The 27,204-nt window shown below is 41.0% G+C and overlaps 1 protein-coding gene across 1 annotated transcript in view; it reads right to left on the reverse strand.

Annotated features, from left to right (window-relative positions):
* Positions 1-26,925, reverse strand: part of LOC126259372 (dnaJ homolog subfamily C member 22) — a 49,692-nt gene extending 22,767 nt beyond the window's left edge. Inside the window, exons 1-4 of the mRNA XM_049956111.1 lie at positions 26,580-26,925; positions 25,818-25,965; positions 4,844-5,045; positions 472-739 (exon numbers count right to left, since the gene is read on the reverse strand). Of these exons, the coding sequence (XP_049812068.1) occupies positions 472-739; positions 4,844-5,045; positions 25,818-25,965; positions 26,580-26,819 (858 nt within the window). The 5' untranslated portion in view covers positions 26,820-26,925. The remainder of the gene's footprint in view (positions 1-471; positions 740-4,843; positions 5,046-25,817; positions 25,966-26,579) is intronic.
* Positions 26,926-27,204: the final 279 nt, after the last annotated feature.

The raw sequence follows: 27,204 nt of genomic DNA on the forward strand, positions 1-27,204 counted from the left end.
CTTCTCAAATATAGGGCAATCACATAAATATAATATAATATATAAATAAATATAAATAAAATATAGGGCAAATTAAAATATTTAAAAATGATTAAGCAACCACTACTGGACCACTTCATACAGACTGACCCATTTATGCAATATCAGTTAAGGTTACAATCGAAGAGTGTTGCAAGGTGATGCATCAACTTTGATTGAATAATCAATAACCAATTACATAAATGCTATCTCAAGTTCTACGACATTTTTAATGGTAGACAGACATATAAATGTCAACCCTAGTAGTCATGTAGTATTATACTAGCTCCTCATTTCTAAAGAAAAAAAAGGTTGAAGGACTTTACCACACTCCAAACTAGAATCTTGAAACATATTTTTTGTAATTAAATTAGCAGCAACAATATCACTGGTAATTATGTTAACATCATAGTACTGTAACAAAAGAACTCAAAGATTTGAAGAAAATTTTACCTTGTAGGCATTTTGCTCCCCATGAGGGTCTGACAAGTCAACAACCAATTTCCATGTCTCATACCATCCATGATGCTGAGCGAAGTTGTACGTGTCTTTTAATGACTGTTTTAGGTCGGTCCACAGTGGAGATGTAAAAAGATGATGCAAAGCTTCATGCACTCTAACTTCTTCACCATTACTGTCTGTGAGTTTAGCATTGAAGTATATGTAGCTACACCACAATGACATATACAGTGATAAACACAATGTGAACACAGTCAGCCGCCTGAGAAAATAGAAAAGAAAATTATTACCATGGTGGACACACACACACACACACACACACACACACACACACACACACACACACACTATTTCACTGTGGACGGAAATAAGTAAGAATACAAGAAAGCAATCAATAAGAGCTGATCACATAACAACATTATCATGGATAAATTACTGAAAACGAATGAAATTAGGGCCTTGCATAAGAACATAAAATGATGTGCACACTGTTTAGGGTTTCTGACCAATATAACTTGTCACTAGACATGAAAACATTCAGAGTGTTAACTGATGTAATTACAGTTATAGCTATCATGGTTAAAATATTGTGATGGGCCAAAGCTAAGATTCAGCTTGTCATCTTGAAAAATCGGATTTTCTGCTGGTAACCTGTGTTTTATGTCCACAATATTTCGATTACATAACTCGCCTTCTTCATCAGATGCTCCCCGAAGCTGAATCCAGTGTGTAATGGGTCCAGTATTTATGCCTTTGTGGGACTACGCGCTCCGTCATCGGTCTGCGCTACACAAGGCTCTCCATCCAACATATGTGCCAGTCATTAGCAGCAACGTAGCTGTTCAGACTGCTGTTTATTGTCAGTTAATAATTTTGTCATTTGACATATAATTCACAATGGAAATGGAGAAGTAGGGACAAAAATGTCTCATGCTTAGATGTTCCTGTCCAGAGGAAGGCAGATAGCACTTTTGATCACAGCACTTACCAAAAACCAATTCACACCAATCTATATCCTTGAGCCAGTGGCTGCCACTATCCACCCCAGAACAATGGTGTACTCAGAACTCTGGTTCATCGGGCACAAACTCTTTTGGTTCCAGACAACTTGATAATGGAGAAAGAACAACTGAAGTCTGTGTTCTACAGGAAAGGATATTTTTCCAGAGATATTCAGGAGGCTCTGCATATGTGTCCTCCTTTCCCCCTAAGGTAAGTACTTCCGCTCACGGGATTGGAATGACTCCTTACCCTCTCCCTTAAAACACACATCCTTTCGTCTTTCCCTCTCCTTCCCTCTTTCCTGATGAAGCAACCGTGCGTTGCGAAAGCTTGAATTTTGTGTGTGTGTTTGTGAGTTTTTTTTTATTTTATTGTGTCCAGCAAAATACCAGCGCTTTCTCATTTGGTAAGTTAAAGCATCTTTGTTTTTTATATATGTTAATTTCATTATTTCAACAAATAATTCAGCCTAACCTTTAGGGTAGAAGCAACTGGTAAAAAGGAATTTTTTGATGTACCTAGTTAACTGAATGAGTTATGTCTTAATTGTAATTTCTGTAACTTAAACATTGAACATTGTATAGTTTCAGTGCCTATTATTGTGAGGATATATAAAGGACCGATTTTTAGTCCTGAGTCAGTCAGTTTACGTCCATTTTTCAGACGTGAAACATGTACTGGTTAGATAACACCAATGTATCAGCTTAACAGAGGGGTAAGTGTAACACAAATAGGCCGTGTGTTAGAACAATTAATGACAATGTCTGTTTAATTTATTTGAAAAATACGTTCTGTATTATTCTGCAAGAATTGTGGATGTATTATTCTGCAAGAATTGTGAACTGTGTGGTTAGGTTTTTACTGTTCATAGATGTTCAACATCAATCTATTGTAGCAGTATGCTGATGTTGCCTGCAACCTATTAATGAGGCTTATCAACATTTACCAATAGTGAAATGGCCATATAATTGTGCAATATTGTGGGATTGTGAACAGTGAAAGTAAAGAACTGTGAAATACAATTGTGCAGCTGTTAGCTACATTATTTACAGTAGTCGGTGTTTAACTTCCAACCCCCCTATTTTTCAGTGAGTATAACAATGTAGCAGGTCAACACTGAGGACTATCAACGAAGAAATAAAGCAGGCGAATGTCACACAGTCTACGTCCTAATGACGCAACGTCCAAACACTGAGCAAATAACTTTGGAAATTGTGAGACCACATAATCCACCAAAACCAACATAGAATGCACAGATGGTGGTACTTCAGATAGCAAAACAAGTACCTGAGGATGGTCATTTCAAGAATGAATGACAATTTGAACAGCAGCAGCTAGAAAACAATCCAACAGTCACTCCAAGTGTTTGTGGACCTCAGATGAGCACCTGATGCAATCAACTACAGTAATAGAACACTATAGTGCACAGCACTGCTTAAATGAAGGCAATCAGAAGACTGAACACCCAGTACAACTTGGAAGTTGTACGGAACGTCAGACGACAAAATTACAACAGCCAAAGAGAACGTGCACAACAGTCAGAAAAGCAACAGCTAGAAAATAATATGGTTGCTGCTACTGACTCGCGAGTAATTCAGACTGGCGGGCCATGGACTAATGACGGAGTGCCTAGCCCCACATAGGCATAAATACTGGAACTGTTCCACAACGGATTCAGCCTTACGGAGGACTTGATGAAGACTGCGAGTTATGCTATTGAAATATCGTGCAAGAAGAACATGGATTACTGGCAGAAAACCCAATTTTTCAAGATGGCAACACCTCACCAGGAAAGCCTGAAGACCTACATCAGAAGAGCAAACTTGTTTCACCAAGTTTACGAATAGCTTAAGACACAATGATGAACAAAGAAATATTCCTTTTTCGTTCAAAACTGTTGCTGGCGCACACAACAACTCACAAAAGTTTCATAGTAATCAGATGAACACAAGAGGTATGCCAGAAGACAAAAACAATTACACATTTTTATGTATTACATGAGGGACCTTTAATCTAGACAGTCATTGCAACTTCAGCACTTTGGATATTGTGAACAAGACTGTGCACACAACCTGCATAGAAAAGCGGCAGTCAGAATGCTCTGACTACATATGCAAGTCAGCAGAGGTTTTTTGAGTAAAAATTCAGAAAGGTTCTGCTAGGTAGTAATTATGAAAGGAAGATGTTAAGGAGTAGTCTAGGGTTACTAGTATTCTAAACTTCATTGAATGGTTCAGCTCCTCATATGAAATGTTGCATCTTAATTGCTAGGTGTGCAGTGTGCACTGCATTGTGTATGTGTGATTACTGTAATTTTAACATATCTAAAATGGACATGATTTATGTAGTAAGAATTTTAACTACCCAGTTCTTATGACATCCAGATAGATAGATAGATAGATAGATAGAGAGAGAGAGAAAAGGGGGGGGGATGTTTGTAGAATGGATCATTACGACAGGAAATAAAACTGAAGCACATAATGAATTATGATACTTGAATAGTACTGTAAATGATGACACCATGCATCTAGCATATATTAAAAGAATAATCACAATGACAATATATAGACTTAAATTCCATTGAGAATTTTTTTTTTTTTTTTTACAGTCATTCTCTTCCTTTTTGTCCTCTTTGCACTGATCTGCCACGACTGTGGTCTGTAGTCTTGATCATACCAAAGCATTATCAAAGCTGCACTCATCTGGACATACACAGCAAGAAACTGCCAACAGTTTGTCAATCCCCTAAGATTCTTGTGCGTCACCCAATCAGCATTTTGATCAGGTGCTCATAGATCAGAAGGAATCTTTTATTGTTAAAGACATCACTACCCAAGTCAGTAACAATTTTTACCAATGCCAGAGGCAAATGCAGTTGTTGTAAAGCATTTCGTACTAGGAAGCTCGTAGGCTTTACACTACACCTTCACATAACCACAGAACAACAAGAAATGTTCAAATCTATCTTCAAATCTATGTTCATACAGGACTTTGATACTGCTACTGCAAACAAAATGTTTTGAGAGCTATAGCCTACAACATAGCCGCATATGACATTGCAGAGCAATTGTGCCACCAGTTCACAAGTGTGCTCAAGGGGCAGGGCACAGAACACAGGGTCAATGAGTTGCTCATTGATTCTGCAGGGACTGCACACATATTTAAGAAAAAAGTATTATAATTTATCTGTAAGAAAAGGAAAGCATCAGCAATAGATATAGAGTAGAACAGTTATACCACTGCCTCTCCTGTAGAAAAGGAGTGGTTGATAAAGTTTCCATAAAGTTAACAGATGGTTCCTACGGTGAAAAAAAAAAAATTCTAACTCATCTCTGATTTAAGAAAAATAATGTTTCACAGTTACCTGCAAAGAGACCTCCTCTTGTGTGTCCTCCTCCATTGTTTGGATTTATTATCAAATGCTGATGCTGATAAAAAAGTCATTGTAGTAAGCCATGTGGAATCATCTGGAAAGTATGTTCGGAAAGGATATACTGCAAAGGCTGCGGCTAGTGCCCACCATATTGTTCCTTTCTGTCGCCCAATATTACCCACAGCCCAAACACCTGTCAGTGAATATACACCAAAATATTGAGAATGTAATGGTGACAAAATGAGAACAAAAAAAGTAAAGAAGAAATGTAAACTAGCACAATAAAATGACACAAAAATGATAGTGTACAAGTGGGAAGACAGATAGTATCTTTACAAGCCAATGAAGATAAGCAAGAACATTAAGAACAAAATAAAATGACATCATCTTTACAGAACGACAATTACATGAAAGGGCGTCTGATATGAATTGTCCTGTGCTATTATGTCCAATAACATAGCTGCCAACCTTCAGAAGAGGCGGTTATTAATTACATGGCAAATATGCAGGGGACCAGAGGAGCCATCCCCCCAGAACATTTTGTAAATGAGGAGCCTGATTTAGTCCTTCAGGCACTACATTTCACACATTTTCTGATCCTAAATAAAGAAGATTTTGCAGGAAAAAGAATTGCAAATGAAAAGATCAGGTTCAATGGAAAAGGCTAAAAAATTGTTTAGTTAACATCAAGAGTGCTGTAGAAACAGTTTAGTAATTTTCAAATACTAAAGAATCAATACACATATATCTCAACTAAAAAACAGTGTTTTTTAAATCTAAAAAGATGAATAAAATCACTGAACACACATAATGCACAAAATAACTGAAAATATCATCAGTCTATAATAACTTACTTCCGAAAAAATTTTGAAAGCTTTAAGGAGACAGCCGTCACTATAATAGCATCAGTGTGGAGTGTAATACTAAGTACGGATGAACAGAGGAACTGCACGTCTTGTCACTTCACCTGTTAAGAAAAACTGCAGCAGCTTACAGACAAATGCCTTGAACCTTGTGATGTCACTTTATACGAAAGCAGTTTTATTCCTACCCTTTCAGTTGATATAAACAGAACAAAAAATTTTTGGCGTCACACAGAATAACCATGCCGTGGCGATGAAATCATTTGTTGACACATTAACTATATACTCAGGAAGAAAACCATTACCATCTGTTAACACACTTTACTAGCAAATAATTAGTAAAAGGTGAACAGTACCTATTCTGATTTTTTTTTTGTAACATCAAATTGTAAAATGTCGATTTCTGTAATCTTTTAGTAACTTCCCTAACTCCATAATTAAGGTGACAAATCTAACAATTTGAACGTCCGTAATAGTTGGCAGCCATGCTACGAGCATGCAACAACACTGTGCCTCCTGGAGAAATCTGACTAAAGTCTACCAGTACTCTAACAGAGAGTGTAAAACATGGAGCACACAAACAGGAAAACCTGAGACAGCATTTGATAGGGAAAAAACCTCCCAACACTATTTTTAAGGCTTAATATGGGAAACAAAGAGAAAATGAATGCATCATACAAGTATAATCTTTATCACAATTTATTGGACTGAAATTTGAAAGTGTGTCATACAATAACTGTGTGTGTGTTTTCTGGAGAATAACAAGTATTTAAATCCACCATTTGTGTTTCACTTTTTGTTTATGTGCCCACCTATTACTTACTGCCACAACTACACACCGAGCAGTTGTCTTTACTCATTCTACTGTTAGTATTCTACTAAGAATTTTTTAGTAGAAAATGTACAACATTCTCATTTTCAAGAAGGGTCACAAAACAGTTAACATAATTTTAGGGCTACATCACTGATGTCATTCTAATCCAGAATTAAGCCACATCACAAACATTACAGCATTTTGGAAATTTTAAGAGTTCGTTTAAAAGTAAGATTTATTATTTATTTCATAGTTCGTTTCCTATGATGAAATATGCTATCAGGTAAGTGTGAAAAGAGTATTTCACTTGTTTACAATTACTAAATATCTTGTGGTAGCGTTCTCACTTCCCGCACACGGGATCCCGGGTTCGATTCCCAGCGGGGTCAGGGATTTTTCCCTGCCTCGAGATGACTGGGTGTTGTTGTGTCACGCTCATCACCACCACCACCACCACCACCACCACCACCACCACCACTCATCCCCATTACGGTCAGAGGAAGGCAATGGCAAACCACCTCTGCTAGGACCTTGGCCAGTATGACGGTGCGGGTCTCCCGCATCGTCCCCTACGCTCCTCGTAGTATGGGACATCATCATCATCATCATGTCACATAATCACAATTAATTAGCCAATGGAAGTTTACTACAGATGCAATATGGGAGTCAGATCACATTAGAACTTAATTGGGAATGGCAATAAAGCCACAAAAGCTGAGGTACAGAATATTAAACTTACTGCAGCTAGTCTGGACTTTTCTTTTTCACTACTGGGGAAAATCAGTGACATGTTATTGAAAATTTTGAGGAGTATATAGCTGGAGTTATTCAAGGAAAATAACTACTCAGAAATAAAGGTGTATTCATAGTAGCAGGTAATTTATTTAAAAGTAAATTGGCACTTTTGGTATCAGTAGCAGTGGACACAAAACTATTTAATTATTTTGAATTTCCTATTTATTATACTGGGTAGGCGCAGTGATTAAACACTAGAGTTATTCACAAAATACATGGTTCAGAAATGTGTGCAATATCCCGATTTAATGGTTCTGTTGTTTTGCTAAATCACTCACAGCAAATGCTTTGATGTTTCTTTAAACGATCTCAAAAGTGTTATCATAATGTGAAGACTTGCTACACCATACTACCTTCTTTTGTTCACTTTTTCCCTTTGTCTCCCTTTCTCTCAGTCATGACATTTTTTATTCTAATGTAGGAGTGAGTAGGAGACAGGGGTTGGTAGAAATGAAGACATGTGTGTGAACTATTTTCATTTCAAAACAATATACAATCCACTGCACTGGCAGATTCATTCTACTCTTGTGTTCATAATTAATTGCACACAAATATATGTATAGTTTGTAAAATGTTAGGTACCTAGCAGTATCAAACAATGGAAAATCCAGAATAGAATGTGAAACCACACTGCCACAGTGTGTGCGTCTTGTTTGTGTGTCTCTTCTATTGTTGATGAATGCCTTAATGGCCGAAAGCTTTATTTGTGACAGTCTTTTTGTTATATCTATCTGTGACTCAGCATCCCCACTATATGGTGAGTAGTAACTTTCCTTTTCATAATATTGTGCCTAGTAGTATGTATGACTGACCAAGAGTCTTAATCAAGAATAAATTTTGGAGTAAGTAAATAAAAATATTTAATTAAGTTTACAGCCTAATTATTTCTTCGTAAAAGTATACCTACAGTGTTCCACAGTTTTTCCAATGCATGTTGCTGTTGGTAAGGGTTCACATAATGAATGACGCAACTGAATATGACAAATCATGAGTCACATGTGGGTTTGCAGCAATTCAAACTGTGCTATTATGTCCCAACCATGGAAATCTTCACAAATTTGGGAAAAATAATGATCTATTTGTGACAACCAGAATTACAAAATTGGATGATTTTCATTGCCTACCACATACTGCCACCTGACTGGTTACAAACACCAACAAATTGCCATTATAATCATGGAACAGAAGAGCCATGGTGTATTGTAATTGCACTTTAGCCTATTTTTTCACCTAGTCTAACTCTTTCTCATCAACATCTACATCTATATTCTGCTAACCACCGTGAGGTGTATAGTAGAGCATACATCCTGTTGTACCAGGTATTAGGGTTTCTTCCTGTTCCATTAATATATGGAATGCAAGAAGAATGATTGTCGGAATGCCTCTGCACGTGCAGTAATTATTTTAATCTTATCCTCACGATCCCTGTGTGAGCGATATCTAGGGTGTTGTAGCATACCCATACGGTAATCATTTAACACCAGTCCTTGGAACTTCATTAATAGACTTTCTCGGGATAGTTTACGTCTCTCTTCAAAGAGTCTGCCACTTCAGTTCCTTCAGTATCTCTGTGACACTCTCCCATGTATTAAACAAACCTGTGACCATTCGTGCTGCCCCTCTCTATACACGTTCAATATCCCTTGATAGTCCTATCTGGTACCGGTCACACACACTTTAGTGATATTCTAGGATGGGCAACACAAATGATTCATAAGCAATCTCTTTTGCAGACTGACTGCAGTTCCCCAGTACTCTACCAATAAACTGCTTTACCCATGACTGAACCTACGTGATCAATCCATTTCATATTCCTACAAAGTGTTACACCCAGGTACATGTACGAGTTGCCCTAGTGCACTGTCTATAATAACCTGTGTTGTAACATATAGCTTCTGGTAAAGCGAGTATTATTGAACATCTAGATATACAACAAAAGATCTAAACAGTGAAAGGATTTATTATTAGCTGGTTTGTTTAGAATTGTAAACTGTCTCAAAGTTAAGTTGGTTATTGGTTGTGCTTATACAATGAGAAGGTTAGTTACTGCAGTCCCCAAAGTACAACAACAATGGCAATTTTGATGTGCACTGCCATATCCGCTCACTTGGCAGTTTTTCTGTGCTATGATAATACAGCTCTAAGAAGTGGTGCGCGCAACTGAGTAAAGGAGCCTCTAAGAAAATGGTGCTAACATCACAGAGGACATATGACAATCATTGCATTCTATCTGTCAGATTGTTACAAAACTGTTATCAGTACTGTCAGGCTGTGTTTATGGAACATCCTATCGAACGCATGAACATTCATCGTAAATGTGATGGTCCGTTACACATCAATTGTAGCAGAAGACACAATTTAACTTTTGTCAGAGGAAATATACATTCTAATAAACAGAAGAAAGTCAGAATTTATAAAAGCTTCAAGATTCCAGCACAAGAATGGCTGCAGCAGTGAAGAAGTACACTTTAAGAAAAGCTATTTGATTGTCTGAGTAGTATTTCAAGAAGCAGCAGTTCACAACTTGAGAGCAACTAACTTCACAATCTGAACCATCTGCAGATCTTGTGTTGCTGCTTCTGGATCACAAGGTCCCAGGTTCAATTCCCAGATGGGTTGGGGATTTTCTCTGCCCGGGGACTGGGTGTTTGTGTCCTCCTCCTCATCATCATCATCACGTCGTCATCATTCGTGACAGTGGCTCAACTGGACTGAGTAAAAAATGGACTGGGTAAAAATTGTGACTTTGTATGGGCACTGATGACCGCACAGTTGAGCACCCAACAAACCAATCATCATCATCATCAGCATCATCATCACAATCTGAACCTATACACAGCATTCCAGACATAAGAACATTTCAAATACAGAAACTGAAGAAACACAAAAATACAGCACTTGCAACTGTCTTTTCAAAATAGAGTAGCAACAGACGAAAATCTAAATTGGAGCAAATAGCTGCAATGTGCAAGAAGGCATCAGCATTTTTCTGCGCCCTAACAAAATATAAAAAGCTCTTCCTTCTTGACCTGAAAAAAGACACTTGCAGAAATGCTTATACTGCCAGTAATTGATTACAGTTATGTTATCCTGCAACGTCTTTCTCTCTTTCTCAGGAAAACTCATGGCACCTGGTATTGGTTATGAATGCCTGTGTTTGAGATGTCAGCACTGTTCAAAGTTAACTACCACATGCACAGCTATCCTGACCGCATGAAGACAGGCACGTAGGTTTCCATACACTCTGCGTCCTCTATTGTCTTATAACATATAGTGTTGCTCTTGTCTCTCCTTGACCTTAATGGTTTTGTCTGATTAACATAGTAGAAACAGTTGTTCCCATCAACGCAAATTCCTTTCTGTCCCACTCTAACACTCAGCCATTATCTTGAAGTCCTTTCCAGTAGCAGGAACTAGAATACATCATCACATCAGCGAACTGAATAACATCTCTAGTTTCTTAAGACAGATAACGGCATATCTACTGAATCAACAGTAATGTCTAACTTTGTCCCTGCACATACTCGTTGCCCCATTACACTCTCCTTTCTAACTAAATCTTCCCGATTTCCTAGTTCTCTTACCTGGTGCAGTCTTCTTCAATTTACCTCCCCAGAAATTGCTGTATCAGAAAATATGTATTTTCTGCACTTGTAAATACTTTTTCTATGTGCCATTATTACCATCATCATTGTAGTGGTGCATGTTGGAAGATCCACGATTTCAATTTTAAGGGATGGGTTGTCTCAAGACCTTCGCTCCACACCTTACCGTGCTTAACTGCACAGACATTACCGAATTCCGTGCTCCAGAAGTGTCACAGTGTTATTGGTCTGGTTGGTAGCTGGTAATTGCAGTGGTCAGGAGTAAGCTGTGTCAGATGGCACTGACGCGCTCTCCTGATGGGAGAGATACCTGTTGCATCGAGTTGTTTGTGTAAGTTGAGCACGAGCATAAAGAACTAGTGAGCGAGGAAGACCTATGAGCACAGATCTGCAGAAATAATCTTCAATGAAATGATAGTAAGAACTGTCACTCAGGAAAAATTTCTCGCTAATTCAAAGCATAAGGACCACTTAGTATCAATTTAATGGACAAATTGGCCAAAGCAGGTATAGCTTCCAAACAAGTTATGGACAATGCTGATATCCAGATTATCAACACTGCAAGATCTATGACCCCTACACATTCAACTATCATAGTTGTAGGCCTTTTTATCATTCTCAAAGGCCTCAATCAACAAAGTAATGTACACTGTCCGGTCACATTAATGTGACTAACTGTCAGACACCTGATAACCTTTCGCAGCACAGGCCAGTGCAAGATGTGCTGGAAGAGAGAGTCAATGAGGTTTTAGAAGGTACTGACAATGATATAGAGCCAGGCTGACTCCAGTGGCAAGGCCAGCTGCACTGTGTTTCTCAGTTAGGACACATGTTGTGAACAGCCCAATTGAGGTCATCCCACACTCTCTTGGTTGGGTTTAAATACGGGGAGTTTGGTGGCCAGGAAAACTCATACTGATGCTTTTCGAACCACATACATAAACTGTGAGGTATCTGACATGTTGTGTTGTCCTGCTGGTAGATATCATGCAGTGGAAAAACAAACAGCATGGTCCCCAAGGATACATGCATATCTGTGTTGATCCACTGTGCCTTCTAGAATAGTTAGATCACCCAGGGAATGACATGAAAACATTTCACAGACAATAATGCCCCAATGATTGTTGCAGGGTGTTCACTTTCAGACATTTCATGCCCTACACGCCAATGGCCATCTGTCCAATTGAGCATAAAATGTGATTAATCTGAGAACGCAACCTGCCACCACTCAGTGGACATCCACTTGCGGTATTGGCATGCTAATTCCAACCTTTTCTGCTGATGAAAAGCAGTCAGCATCAGTGCTTGAACCAGGTGCCTGATGCAGAGGCCCGTACAAAGCAATGTTAGCTGAATTGTCATTAAGGAGACACTGTTGGTAGTCCTTTGGTTCATCTGAGCAACATTTGAATGTCTATTAAGCCGTACACATCTCCGCAACTGCTGTTCGTCTGTCATCTATGACAGTGGTGCACCACAGTTGCTTCGGTGCCAGTTTTGGATAGCCCCATTGTTCCATGCACAGTACGCATCAAACACGGCAGCACACGAACAGTTTACAAACATAACCATTTCAGAAATGCTTCTACTCTCAGCCCGAAGGCCAATTATCATATCCTTTACGATGTCAGATAAACTGCTCAATTGCCACATTACAACAATGATTGCACAGTTTTTCCGCGTATACCCAACACACTTCATATACCCTCCTCTGTTAGTGCTGCCACTTGCAGTGTATGAGTAGTTAATGGACACTGATGCTGAACACATGCAGTGGTGTATTACTGATGAAACCAGTGGGAGACAAAACCCTACAGCAGTTTTACTCTTCTCATGGAATTGGCAGCCTGCTTGAGAGAATATCTTATTTTTGAATGCAGTCACTGGCTGTGACACTACTCTGCTGTTTACAATCCGGGTGAAGTGAAATGTATCACTACATTGAAGAAAAACCCTGAATTGTAACAGGTATATTTAAAGGTATGGAAGCAGACAAGGAAGCCCTAGTGGAGTGTGGTAAACGATCCGTCATCAAAGTGTGTGGTGGTGTAAGTGGAGAGTCTCTAAACCACCTCAGATACAGAAGCTACATCAAATAGACATTCAAAATAGCACCAACATTGCTTCTCTGCCATCAACTGAGGATGCGGCTTGCCAGCATATTCTCTCAGTGTACCACTATGTACAACAGGGAGGAGGGGAGATCAGTGTTTAACATCCCATCAACAATGAGGTCATTAGAGACAGAGCACAAGCTCAGATTAGGAAAAGATGGGGAAGGAAATCAGTTATGCCTTTTATCAAAGGAACCTCCCAGCAGTTGCCTGAAGTGATTTCCTTAAATCACTGAAAACCTAAGTCACAAACGCAGGATGTGGGTTTGAACAGTCGTTCTCCCAAATGTGAGTCCATTGTACCAGGTAAAATAGTGGCTGGGCAGAAGTAAAAGTCTCCGGAATGGGGTAGGATGATGTTTAAGGATTGCTGGATTCCAGTCACTATACTTCAGCTGCCAGCACCCAGTGTTATTCTGACCCACATTGTACGCAAATGCAAAACAGGGTGTCGTGGCTGCTCCTGTAGCTTCCAAACAACAGGCCTCCACTGCTTGAAGCTCTGCATCAAATGCAATACGGTTTGTGAGAATGTCAGGCACCTCAATTCACAACACTTAGCATATCCCATACTGGAAGTAGAGAAGAAACAGGAGACTGAAATGAGGATGGTTATAGCCAAAGGCAAGCTGTGTTTCACATTATTATTGTTATAATTTCCTGTTGTGAAATCTCATGACCTCATTATTGTAAGAAGCACTACACTTTGATTTCAACTCTAATGTATTATAACCATTTATAATTTTAGTAGGTAAATAATTATTTTCCTATTATGAGGTATGAACTGAAATTAACCTATTTTTAGCACTAACATATATGTAATTTGTTTAAAGTCATTATATTAACAATATAAAGATGATTCTTATTATTATTTCCAAATGCCATATAAAGAAATATTATTATGTCTTTACATAAGTTATTTGAACACCTTGTAACTGAAGGTGTGACTGAAGCTTTCATATTGCTCTTTAAATGAACATCATAGCATACTGAGGGATGTGAAGTTCGGTTTGGGGGTGGCTAACTTCAACATGTGCTACATGCCGTATGGTTGGTCTGGTGAAAATGGTCACTATACCTAGTTTGTGGGAAATTTTATCCTCTTTATTTTCATAATCAACTCTGCCAAAAACTGAATCATTTCAGAGTTACAAACAAAAAAAGGCCCATTTTTTGTTTTTCTTCTGTTTCTGATCCATTCCCAGGCCAAAATTTTGAGGAGACTTTGAAAATTTGGATTCAGCATACTTGAAAATATAAAGGAAACTTATCAAAAAATTTCTACAAATTTTTCCTCCTGATCGCACCATTTGACTGGACTAATAAGGCTGCTGCCTCTCTTCAGGAACTATATATCTGGCCCCTCTGCAGATAGTTCTCTTATGTTCTTGTACTTATGTCACTGCTATCGGTATTGTCGAAACATGGAAGTCAACCCACAGCTGCAAAGTTTACAATTTGAGGTATAGCTGAAAAACTATGTTTGTCGACATAAACATAACTCGGGTAACAGATGTGAACCATTTATAGGCCAGTTCTGCAACTTCAACGAGCAAAAATAACCTGCTAGCACCAGGAGACCTCAATGGGCGTAGAACTGGTGAAATACTCCGCAATTCCTTTGGTTCTTGTGGGACAATTATTTAAAATGAAGTCAACACATAGCTACACTAATTACGAATCCAAGTTCATCATATTCTGCTTATTAAGCACCTCTGATTGTCTTGAGCCAATGACAACGGTGTTGGCATATTAAGTACGTCTGAACTCCATTCATGGAATGATCTTCTGGGGTAGTGTACATAAAGTTAATCAAGTGTTCGTTCAGAAGACGTAAGTAGAAAAAATACCATGTGAAGTAGATGATTCTACATCATGAAAAAGCCTTTTTGACATCTTCAGAATCCTTACACTCAGTTGCATATTTTCTCCTCGATTGTTTTTGTTGCTGGCAACAAAAATCAGCTTCAGCTGAACTATGGTGTACACTAGCCATCTAACAAAAGCAAGAAACTGGGAATCTCAAACAGTTCAAACAAAATTAAAAACATACCAATTAGCCACTCGTTCAACAAATTATCTGTGTATCTAGAATTAAGGAATACAAAATTCTGGAGCTTTTTTGTGGTTTTAGGGCACACAACTACAATGGTCATTAGCACACAGACTTAGTTAGGAATGCACCGCGAGGCACAAGGTTAAAACAGCAGCTAAAAGATAAAAGACATAGGCAGAGGATTAAAAAAAAAACAGCATAATCAAATGTCCTTAGACAGGTTTGTCAAGTTGATAAAACGAAGAACGCGAGCAGCTGCTCCTGGGTCATCCGCTAAAATGGCATCCAGAGTACATGGCAGTCCAAGATCAAGACGCAGTGTATTAAAATCCGGACAGGACATTAAAATGTGGCAGACCGTCAGCAATTGCCCACATGGGCAGAACGACGCCGGCGCAGCCGTCAGCAGATGGTGATGGCTGAACCAGCAGTGTCCCAATTCGTAACCGGGCCAAAACGACCTCCTCCCGCCGAGAAGGGCGTGAGGAGGACGTCCAAGCCGTGGGAAGAGGTTTCAAGGCCAAGAGCTTGTTGTCCGTAAGTGCAGCCCAATCGGCATGCCACAGCGATAAAATGCGCCGACAAATGACCCTGCTACAATCTGATGAAGGGACACAACAAGAAGCTGTCCGAGGCTGGAGGACCGCAGCCTTGGCTGCGGCATCTGCAGCTTCGTTCCCAGGGATACCGACATGGCCAGGAACCCACATAAAGCTAACCGGAGAACCATCGTCCACCAGCTGCTGAAGAGAGCGTTGGATCTGGTGCATGAAAGGGTGAACCGGATACGGATCACTGAGGCTCTGGATGGCGCTCAGGGAATCGGAGCAGATGACATAAGCAGAATGTCGGTGGCGGCAGATGTAAAGAACAGCCTGGTAGAGGGCAAAGAGCTCAGCTGTGAAGACCGAACAATGGCCAAGGAGACGGTATTTGAAACTTTGTGCTCCGACAATAAAAGAACACCCAACCCCGTCATTGGTCTTAGAGCCATCTGTATAAATGAAGGTCATATTAACGGGAGTGGTATACCGAACCGGGGGTAACCTCCTTTGGGAGTGAGCTGAGATCAAGGTGAACACAAACCTGAGCCTGGAGCCAAGATAGCGTGTGGCTCTCACCCACTCTAAACGTTGCAGGGAGTGAAAAATCAAGGTGTTGAAGGAGGCGACGAAAGCGAACTCCAGGGGGTAGCAGGGCAGAGACATACAACCCGTATTGACGGTCGAGAGTCGTCAAAAAAGGAACGATAAGATGGGTGGTCGGGCATTGACAGTAGCCGACAGGCATAACAACAAAGCAGTATATCGCGCCGGTAGGTGAGTGGCAATTCACCAGCTTCAGCATGAAGACTCTCGACGGGACTAGTATAAAACGTTCCGATCGCAAGACGTAAACCCCGATGTTGTATGGAGTTGAGGCCGCGTAAGATGGACGGCCGTGCAGAGGAGTATACGAAGCTCCCATAATCCAGTTTGGAGCGGACGATCGACCGATATAGGCGAAGTAGGACATTTCGATCCGCTCCCCACGACATACCACTGAGAACACGGAGGACATTTAGAGAAAGGGTACAACGGGCACCCAAATATGACCCATGTGGAGACCAGCTAAGTTTCCTGTCAAATGTAAGACCTAAAAATTTTGTTGTCTCCACGAATGGGAGAGCAACGGGACCGAGTCGTAAGGACGGTGGGAGAAACTCTTTGTAGCGCCGGAAGGTAATACAGAAATACAGACCGTCTTCTCGGCAGAAAAACGGAAGCCATTGGCGACACTCCAGGAGTAAAGACGGCCAAGAGAACGCTGAAGACAGCGCTCCAGGAAACATGTACGCTGCGCGCTGCAATAGATGGTAAAATCGTCCACGAAAAGGGAGCCTGATACATCAGCTGAGAGGCAATCCATTATTGGATTGATCGCTATGGCGAAGAGAGCGACGCTCAAAACTGAGCCCTGTGGCACCCCATTCTCCTGGCGAAAGTTGTCTGACAGGACAGAACCCACACGTACCCTGAACTGTCGATCCATTAAAAAGGAACGAATAAAAAGAGGGAGGCGACCGCAAAGGCCCCATGTATGCATGGTGCGGAGAATGCCCGCCCTCCAACAGGTGTCGTAAGCCTTCTCCAAATCAAAGAACACAGCCGCGGTCGGGCGCTTCCGCAAGAAGTTATTCATAATGAAGGTCGACAAGGTAACCAGATGGTCAACAGCAGAGCGGCGCCTACGAAATCCACATTGTACATTGGTAAGTAGGCGTCGAGATTCGAGCAGCCAAACCAAACGAGAGTTAACCATTCGCTCCATCACCTTACAGACACAGCTGGTAAGCGAGATGATTCGATAACTGGAAGTCAAGTGCTTGTCCTTCCCCGGCTTAGGAATTGGTACAACAATAGACTCGCGCCAGCATGCGGGAACATGTCCCTCAATCCAGATGCGATTACAAGTACGAAGAAGGAAACCTTTACCCGCAGGAGAAAGATTCTTCAGCATCTGAATATGAATAGGATCAGGCCCTGGAGCGTAGGACCGTGACCGGGCAAGTGCATTTTCGAGTTCCCGCATGGTGAATGGGGGATTATAACTTTCACGATTCGAGGAGCGGAAGTTAGGTGGCCTAGCCTCCTCTGCCTGTTTTCGGGGGAGGAAGGCAGGGTGGTAATGTGCGGAGCTCGAAACCTCTGCGAAAAAGCGGCCGAAGGCATTGGAGACATCCTCAGGGACCACAAGGACGTCATTCGCGACCGTCAAGCCAGAAATTGGTGAGTGGACCCTAGTGCCAGATAGCCGGCGCAGGCTACCCCAGACAACAGAAGAAGGAGTAAAACTGTTGAAGGTGCTTGTGAAAGCAGCCCAGCTGGCTTTCTTGCTTTCTTTAATAATACGACGACACTGTGCACGTAATCGTTTATAATTGATATAATTCGCCACTGTATGGTAGCATTTAAAGATGCATAAAGCACGTCGACGAGCACATAAAGCGTCTCTACATGCTGCGGTCCACCAGGGGACCGGTACGCGACGTGGAGAAGAAGTAGCGTGAGGGATGGAATATTCAGCCGCAGTGAGAATGACTTCCGTGAGGTGTGCAACCTGACTATCGCAGCTTGTGAAGGTTTGATCCTGAAAGGTTGCCCTGGAAGAGAAGAGCCCCCAGTCTGCTTTGGAGATGTTCCAACTAGTTGAGCACGGAGAGGGGGTATGAAGCAGGAGATGGATAACACACGGGAAGTGGTCGCTCAAATATGTATCAGAAAGTGCATACCACTCAAACCGGCATGCAAGTTGGGTAGTACATATAGAGAGGTCTAAATGGGAATAGGTGTGAGTTGTGTCCGGAAGAAAAGTGGGGCCGCCATTATTGAGGCAGACAAGATTGAGCTGGTTGAAAAGGTCTGCTAACAGGGAGCCCCTCGGGCAGGATGCTGGAGAGCTCCAAAGGGGATGGTGGGCATTGAGGTCTCCAGTTAACGAAAATGGTGCAGGTAGCTGAGCAATAATTTGCATCATGTCTGCCCTGGTAACGGCAGACGACGATGGAGTGTAAACGGTACAAATGGAAAATGTAAAAGTGGGGAGAGGAATTCAGACGGCAACTGCCTGCAGGCCGGTGTGCAATGTGATGGGATCGTAGTAAATATCATCCCGGACCAGCAACATAACCCCTCCATGAGCCGGAATACCTGGCACAGGGGGTAGGTCAAAACACACAGAGGTGTAGTGTGCCAAGGCAATTTGATCGCATGGGCGTAGCTTCGTTTCCTGGAGGGCTACGACTAGCGGACGGTGCAAGCGGAGCAGCAACTTTAAGTCCTCTCGGTTGGAGCGAATGCTGCGAATATTCCAGTGAATAAGTGCCATCGTGAGAAGAAAAAGAAGATGCAAGAAGGGGTCACTTCGAAGGCCGCTGTGGTCCTGGCTTCGAGCGAGCACTGCCACTGCTGTCAGTAGGCGGACAGTCATCGTTCATTGGTTCTATAGGTTCATTGGCCATCTTGTTAAAATGGCCGGGAGGGGGAGCTTCCTCCGCCGGTGAACGACCAGATGTTCGGCTACCAGCGGTGTGGCCAAGCGAAACGGATGACGGCCTGGGGCGGCAACCGCTGGGTGGCGCAGGAGAAGAAATGCGCTGTGGCGGAGAAGGAGAGCTGTGCTTCCTATACGCCTTCTTGGAAGGTCGTTTAGTGGAAGTACTGGTCGATGGCTGGGAGTCCAAGGTACGTAGGAAGTCTGCACGGGACGGCTCCTTCTTGAAGGCCCATGCATCTGACTTCTGGGTCTTCGTCTTGGCAGAAGCTGATGAAGGTGCTTCTGTCTGAGGGGTGACGGGAGGAAGAGGAGACGTCGACCGGGAGATCTTAGCACTGGCCGAACGGACGACCTTAGTGCTGAAGGTCAGATCGCATGTCTGCGTCGCCACCTCCCTGGTAGTCCAAGGAGAGGCGAGGACAGTACTGTATTTCTCCGCTGTGAGCAGCGTGGGCTTCCTACTAGCAAATAGCTTGCGAGCAGCCGAGGTGGACACTTTCTCTTTCACCCGAATTTCCTGTACACAGCGTTCTTCCTTGTAGATGGGACAGTCGCGGGAGGACGCTGACAGTTCACACAATGAGGAGACGGAGGTGGACAGTCAGCCTCATGGGCATCCCTGCCACAAGTGACACATTTAGCCGCATTGGAACAAGACTGGTGAGTGTGATTAAAACGCTGACACTGGTAGCAGCCCATAGGTGTCGGGACATAGGGGCGAACAGAAATAACCTCGTAGCCCGCTTTGATGCGCGACGGCAGCTGAACACTATCAAAGGTCAAGAAAAGTGTCCGGGTCAGTACAAGGTCATTGTTGACCTGTTTCATGACCCTATATGGACAGCCGTCACGCCCTGCTCAGCGAGGAAAGACTGAATCTCCTCGTAAGTCAATCCGCCGAGTGATCTAGTATATACCACACCACGAGACGAATTCAAAGTGCGGTGAGCCTCCACCCGGACAGGGAACATGTACAGGAGTGTGGCCCGAAGCAGTTTTTGCGCCTGAAAGGCGCTCTCAGTTTCTAGTAACAAGGTACCATTACGCAACCTGGTACAAGACTTGACAGATCCGGCTATGGCATCTACGCCCTTCTGGATAACGAAAGGGTTGACAGAGGAAAAATCCTTTCCGTCCTCAGATCGAGAAACTACGTGGAACTGTGGGGCAGGTGGTAGTACTTTTGTCACTGGTGGCTGGTCAAGTTTCCGTTTTTGGGCAGAAGTCGAGAGAGGAGGAGAAGAGAAATCCATTGCGGAGGAATCCCCCATGATTGCCAGCGTCTCTGATGGCGCGCTCCTTCTTTGTGGGGACCCTCTCAGAGGGCACTCCCGCCTTAGGTGAATGTTTACACCTCAGGTCACACCTCCCGAGAAACGGACGGAGGGACCAATTGGCATGGTCGGAAGGTGTCAGCTCAGGCAATCACCCTCCCTGGGCCTGGCCTTTACCAGGGGGTACGTGCGTGCCTTACTTGTCTACCCAGGGCGGGGAATTACGCGTTACCCCGTCACCGGCTACGCGTGGGTCGGCCTTCAGGCACGCACAGGGAGGAAGGAAGAAGAGGAAAAAGAAGGGAGAGAGGGAGAGAAAGGACAGACTGTCTCAAACGCCGAGGCGGAGACCAGAGAAGGCAAGGAGAAGAAGGCAAGGAGAAGGAGGCAAGGGAAAGAGTAAGTAAGACAGTGAGATGGAGAAGAACAAAGAAAGGAACCAAACAAAGGAAGGAAGAAACCAGAAAAACCAAAATGACCACAAATATAGGTCGTGGAACCGTCCGTCTCCGGACGCAGGCGCTACCTACCCCCTTGAGGGGGAGGGACTCCTTTTAGTCGCCTCTTACGACAGGCAGGAATACCTCGGGCCTATCTAACCCCCGGACCCGCAGGGGGATTTCTGGAGCTATGTGGCAGGTAGTAGGGTTTGTTGTAAAGCTCCACAACACACAATGAGTCATAAACAGAGCTTTATGCACCATCCTTTTTTTTTATGCCACATTTTTATACAGAAGGTAGCATTGGCCAACACTAGAAGAAAATTTTAAAGCTAAAAGTGCACTTATGGTGATCATGGGAAGTCACCATGACAAACTATGAGTCAGATGTAGACGGCAATGAGATTTCCTACAATTTGTAAATGAAGTTAGCTGGTACTTTGCTCAATTAGGTTAGAATTTACTCATTTGAATTTTCGGTAACATCAAAATAAAACATCAGTTATTGCAATGACAACCATATACCACAAGCTACAATACTCATCAATCTACTATGGCAATCTTTTATTTTCATGCTGAGATTCACTGACTGTCATCTCATAAGCAAATTACAACATTCCAATCTAACCTAGGCCTCAGGCTTTATTACAGGTAGGTCTGTTGGCTCATCTGGAATTTGCCAGCCATATGAAGGAATACGAAAACGGTAACCAATATTAAAAGTTCAGTAAAAGTAATTCTCGCTTTCTCCATACCAAAAATAGGTAATTTCCAAGAATCTGTGCACATTGAAGTAGCTGACCTATTTTGATACATATCAAATAGTTGCCTCCAGAGATGTTGACAAGACACGCAACAAAAGATGAACATATCCAAAACAGAAAGATACTATATGGTATTGAATATCAAGACATAAATCAAGAACCAGTCACTAAGTGGGTGTAACAGTTTTATTTAATTAATGGAAGTGGAAGGGGAAAGCTACAATTCCTATTTCCTACTAATGTATCATGATATACATATATGCGGTTATGCAGAAACCTAAGTGTACAGGTTGAATTACTGCGACTGAAACCATCAGTAATTACATTTGTGTGTTCCTTGAAAACATTTGTCACGATGTCTGATAAACATCTAAGCATGTTGCCACCTTCTACCAGTAACTCCCCCACTGAATTTCCATTAATGAAATAGAACTGCTAAACCCATGTAATGACTGGTTCTCGATGTACAGTGTGATGTTCAGTAACAAGACATCTAGGCATGTTGCATATTTGTATAAGACAAATACAATAGAGCTTGGACATACATAGTACTTTGAGACTTGACAGAGTCAAACGTTCGAAATATATCGCTCGCAGTGGGTCTGCAACTTTGATGCCCACCTATTCTTAGAAATTACCCAAAAATAAATGTAATCAATTCGTGACTAGAGGCAAAATAAATTATTAAATTCAGTGACAGTCATTGGCTTCTGTACACTATCACCCAACTGACTACAACCAATGCCTATGGACTGCCAACATCAGCATGAAATGTGACACTTTGGCAAAAAATTCCTGTAACTGCATGCCCGGAAACCAATACCTGTTGCATCTGGCCACTCTACTTGTGATGAGAAATTTGTAGTGGGTAGCCATCTTACTATTGCACTACACTGTGCGATGAAATACCAGTGCTATTGGAGACGATTACTCTTGCAAGAAGACAATGACTGGTTTATGCGTGACAGGAGCACCATCATATTTTATACAGTTCATGTGACGTCACCTCACTGAAATGTTTCATAAGTGATGGATTAGTTGAAGGTGCCCAATGGCCTCTCTGTTCAACGTACCTTAATCCACGGATATCTGACTACGGGGACATTTCAAGGCATTTGTGTACATCCTGACACACTGACAATGGTTATTGTGCAGGCACTGCATACACATGTTGCAGATGCATGTGTCACACTCTGTATATGGCCACATGTATTTGAATTAGTTCACGATTTGCTGCAAGGGAGGGCTGAAGGATGAGTCAGGAAGCACATTAACCACAAGCAGCACTGCCTACAGTGTCTACCTTAATGTAACAGACATACGGGGAAGGACAGGATGTACAGGCCCTTATCTCAATATAGTACTGGTTTCCACATATATCGTTAGAGGAATTTTTCTTCTAGTTTTGATCACTACTATCTCCTGTATGAGTATGTGACACTGTTTTTAATAGCCTGTATTTATAGATGTAAGATGCCATTTCCTTTAAGAATGCCAACAATCATGCAAAAATTACACTACAATAGGAGATAATTAGTTTAACAGAAGAGCCAGAAACTTTTTTGATAGTAGGGCCTACCTACTTTCTTTGTAATTTATTTGATTATAGCTGACATAGATATGAATAGCATTAAGCAGTGTAGTGGTAATTTATTGCTAATGCAAATAAATGCCATCTTTACTAATTTCTGTGTCTTTTGAAAATGTATACCTCATTCTGCTCACATTTATGAAGGCTCTCCTTGATGGAATCTATGAAACTCGATAAATGAGTAACTGAACAAACTAATGCTCCAGTCTCCAAAAAGACGAGTTACCACATTTCAACCCAACCATGTAGCCTACATCACCAATGCAGATTACCCATTTTTTTTCAGCTTCTCACAATTATGCAACTTCAATTTCATAATAGCAAAAAATGTTGTTGGCAATCTATCACACTGAAGACAGTCATAAATCAACAGAAACACGATGTGAGTTAACTAGCGAGCATATACTAACCAAATACAATAAAAACCATGAGCAGTTAATACAAAGACCAACAAATAAATTTTGAATTCCTAGTACTCAGAATGTGTAGACAGTTTCTTCTTCAGAAGACAGAAGCAGGCAGCACATAAGGAGTTGCTCCAAGCACTAAACTAAAAACCTTACTCAGAGAAGAAATGTATTATAAAATGAATGAACTCCTAGAGTAAAAAGGCATCCTTGTGAGTAAAAATAGCAGATTTTTTTTTATTTTTTTATTTTTTTATTTATTTTTTTTTTACTTGCGTCATGAAGACAGAATTGCGTACTTATAACAAATAATAGTGATAAAATGTCAAGTTATTTCTACTACAGGTCAAAATGTGTACTACCATTCATTCTACACTATTAAGTATTCATTTGACTTATGTGATGAAGATAAAAATTTTGTATTTTAATTTAAATCATAATGACAAAATGTAAATTTCATTATTTATTTGTGGCACAGGGATAAAAGTGTGTACTTCCATTCCTTCTGCTACTTTAAGCATTCAATCAAACTTTTACCAGTAGAATGTGGGCTGTAATATTGTCCACAATCAATCATTTATAGAAAATAAGTATTTGTACGATACATAAAATGCTCACATAGTTTTGTATTATTTCACTATACAAGACTGCATATAGGACACTGGCGCGACTTATTCTTGAGCACTGCTTGAGTTTTTCGGGTCCGTACCAGGTCAGACTGAAGGAAGACGTCGAAGCAATTTAGAGGTGAGCTGCTAGATTTGTTACCAGTAGGTTTGAACAAAACATGTTATGGAGATGCTTCGGGAATTCAAATGGGAATCCCTGTATGGAAGGTGACATTCTTTTCGTGAAACACTATTGAGAAAATTTAGGGAACTGGCATTTGAAGCTGACTGCCGAATGATTCTACTGCCGCCAACATACATTGCACATACGGACCATGAAGATAAGATACAAGAAATTAGTGCTCATTTGGAGGCATACCGACAGTCATTTTTCCCCTTGCTCTAAACACGAGTGAACAGGAAAGGAAATGACAAGTAGTGGTACAGGGTACCCTCCAATACGCACTGTACGGTGGCTTACTGAGTATTTGTGTAGATGTAGATATTACTAGTACAACTTGTGTACGTATGTAATCAACAGGACCAAACACAAAAAAACCAAAATCAAATCTTGCTGCGAAAAGTGACTGCGATTGCTAAGACTGAACTTCCAAAATTGTAGTATTCAAGAATTCAAATCTTGAATTTGGTATCTTAATCTTGTTTAGCTTTGGTGTCTTACAATTTATGCCTCAGAACAAATGTTTTACTAGCATCCTCTAGTTATGTGTTACTGTAGTTTTTATCCCTATCAGTATCTTCCTCCTAACAGAGAAACAACTTCTTAAATTCAGTAGTTTTGATACTTGACATGTGACAGCTAGATATATGACCAAAACTTCTCTGCTATCAATGGATGTCAGTTGTGCTCCCACTGATTGTCTTTGTATTCATTAAGTAGGTGTCCTTCTCTGAACCATCAGTGTCCTGTAAATTACTTAAGTTATAACTTTGAGTTTTTTTAGTGCATCTTTCACAAGGCCTCTCAGACAAACTGTTTATGACCCTAATGCTGCGCTCCAGACCCTCTCCTCCTTTGCAGCTATTCAGTATCTCAGTAACTTGTGTGGACAAGTAACTCCCTAACTTATGAATAATGTGTGTTTCTATTATTCTTGCTTTCGCCCTTAGCTCATACAAAGGTAAATCCAGAAAATAACAATACATGAAAAGTACTGAATTACAGAACAAATCAGTAAAAGCTGCCACACAAGCAAAATTATTGTGAAATGGACTGCTTTATTGTTGAGTTTGGTTTAGAAAAAGTTCATGTAATATTTCCATTAAGATCCAGACAGTTGGACTCAGAAATCCAGTGATTAAATACTTCATGCAGAGCAGGCCATGAGACTGAACTGATACACTGTATCCAAATAAATTAATGTCCGTAGCCTATGGTCATCATACAATTCTGTATTTAAAAGGAACATTATTCACAAATGTTTCACTTATCAATGAAACACAAATTCCATCATTATGTTTGTTATTTGTAGAGCACATTTATTTCTTTGAGACAGAAAGATAAAATGTTTATAGCACACTTCATTTTGGAACACTCATTAAGTGATGCTCAGGTAGGTATTTTAAATTATTTCTCACCTAAGGCACATGCAAGAGGCACGAAGACAACCAACCAGTTCCAGTCAATACCACCAACTTCTTCTTCTGGTATGGCTAACATCAAAACAGAGGTAAATACGTAGGCCACAATTATCATTCCTGTGTACCTCGTCAGTGAGAATGGAGGCTGAAATTGGGCAAGTCATAAGTATATGGCACGAAGATTTAATTTTCAAAATGTTAGTTTCTTTCATACCCTTCCCCATTAGGCTTTTCCGATCATTGAATACAGCAACGCAGACAGACATGTCACTTGAATGTCCCAATTTATTTGCTCTGTTTTCCTATTGATAGAGTTACTGAAATAAAAAATTAAACTATACAAAAAATTAAACTATAACATTGAGTAACTTCTGACAGCAATTGTTCTATTGTTGGGAACGTTAGGTGACAAGATTACATTGTCAGAGCACTTCTGTGCTCAAAGGCCAATGATATGTAACTATTTTCCGAAAAGATCTTATGACACCCCGGAAAAAAAAAGGTATTGACAAACATTTGAAAAGTTCGTCAACCATTGTTTATACGCTATGTCCCCACAAACCATCTGCAGCTAACAGCGCAAAAATGCATATATTAGAAGTTCCTTATTACGCAACTGTAGGTAACAAATGTCTATTATTGTTCGTCGTTGCTATCTAGAGCATTTAACTTTATCACAATAAATGATGTAATGAAAACATCAATAGATATAATGCTTAATTAGCAAGCACAGTATTTAATGTAACACTGAATACTTACTGTATTATGTTTCCGGATTTTTTCGACGTACTTTTCCATAAACTTCTCATCTTCATTTGCATCTGCCACATATTCCGGGATAAAAAATATATCTCGCAGCCAACCACATCCAACATATCCACCGAGGGTACAACACCACAGAAAAGCCTGCAAATCTCTTCCTAAGTACAAGTGATGCAAACCAAAGACACCACCAACTAACCATAATAGATAAGTTAAAAACACACTCTTCTTCGCCATTTCTTCTCTTCTCGTTGGTCGCGAAAATAAAATAGGTTACCTACTCTTACAAAACCCACAGCATTCAGAACTGTTTCGTTGACACACATTCACCGTTCGCGCTTACGGTACTCCGGCCTTATGACACATGGCCCACGGCTGCCAACGTCTGTGGAATGAACGCAACTGTCAGGTGACTTAAATAATTTTGTTCATCGATGTAATATTTACAAGTTACAAGATAAAATCAGTTCTTACGTACATAAAATGTTTTTTTATAACGAGCAATACACAATTGACTCGGAGATATGTCATAGCTGCTTTTCAAATTGTTTTCGTGATTTCATACTTGAGTGATTGGGATGTTCTGTTCCGCTTGGCTATTGTTTCTGCTGATCGAGAAGCT

The sequence above is a fragment of the Schistocerca nitens genome, chromosome 5 (genome assembly GCF_023898315.1).
Source record: "Schistocerca nitens isolate TAMUIC-IGC-003100 chromosome 5, iqSchNite1.1, whole genome shotgun sequence".
Classification (NCBI taxonomy): domain Eukaryota; kingdom Metazoa; phylum Arthropoda; class Insecta; order Orthoptera; family Acrididae; genus Schistocerca; species Schistocerca nitens.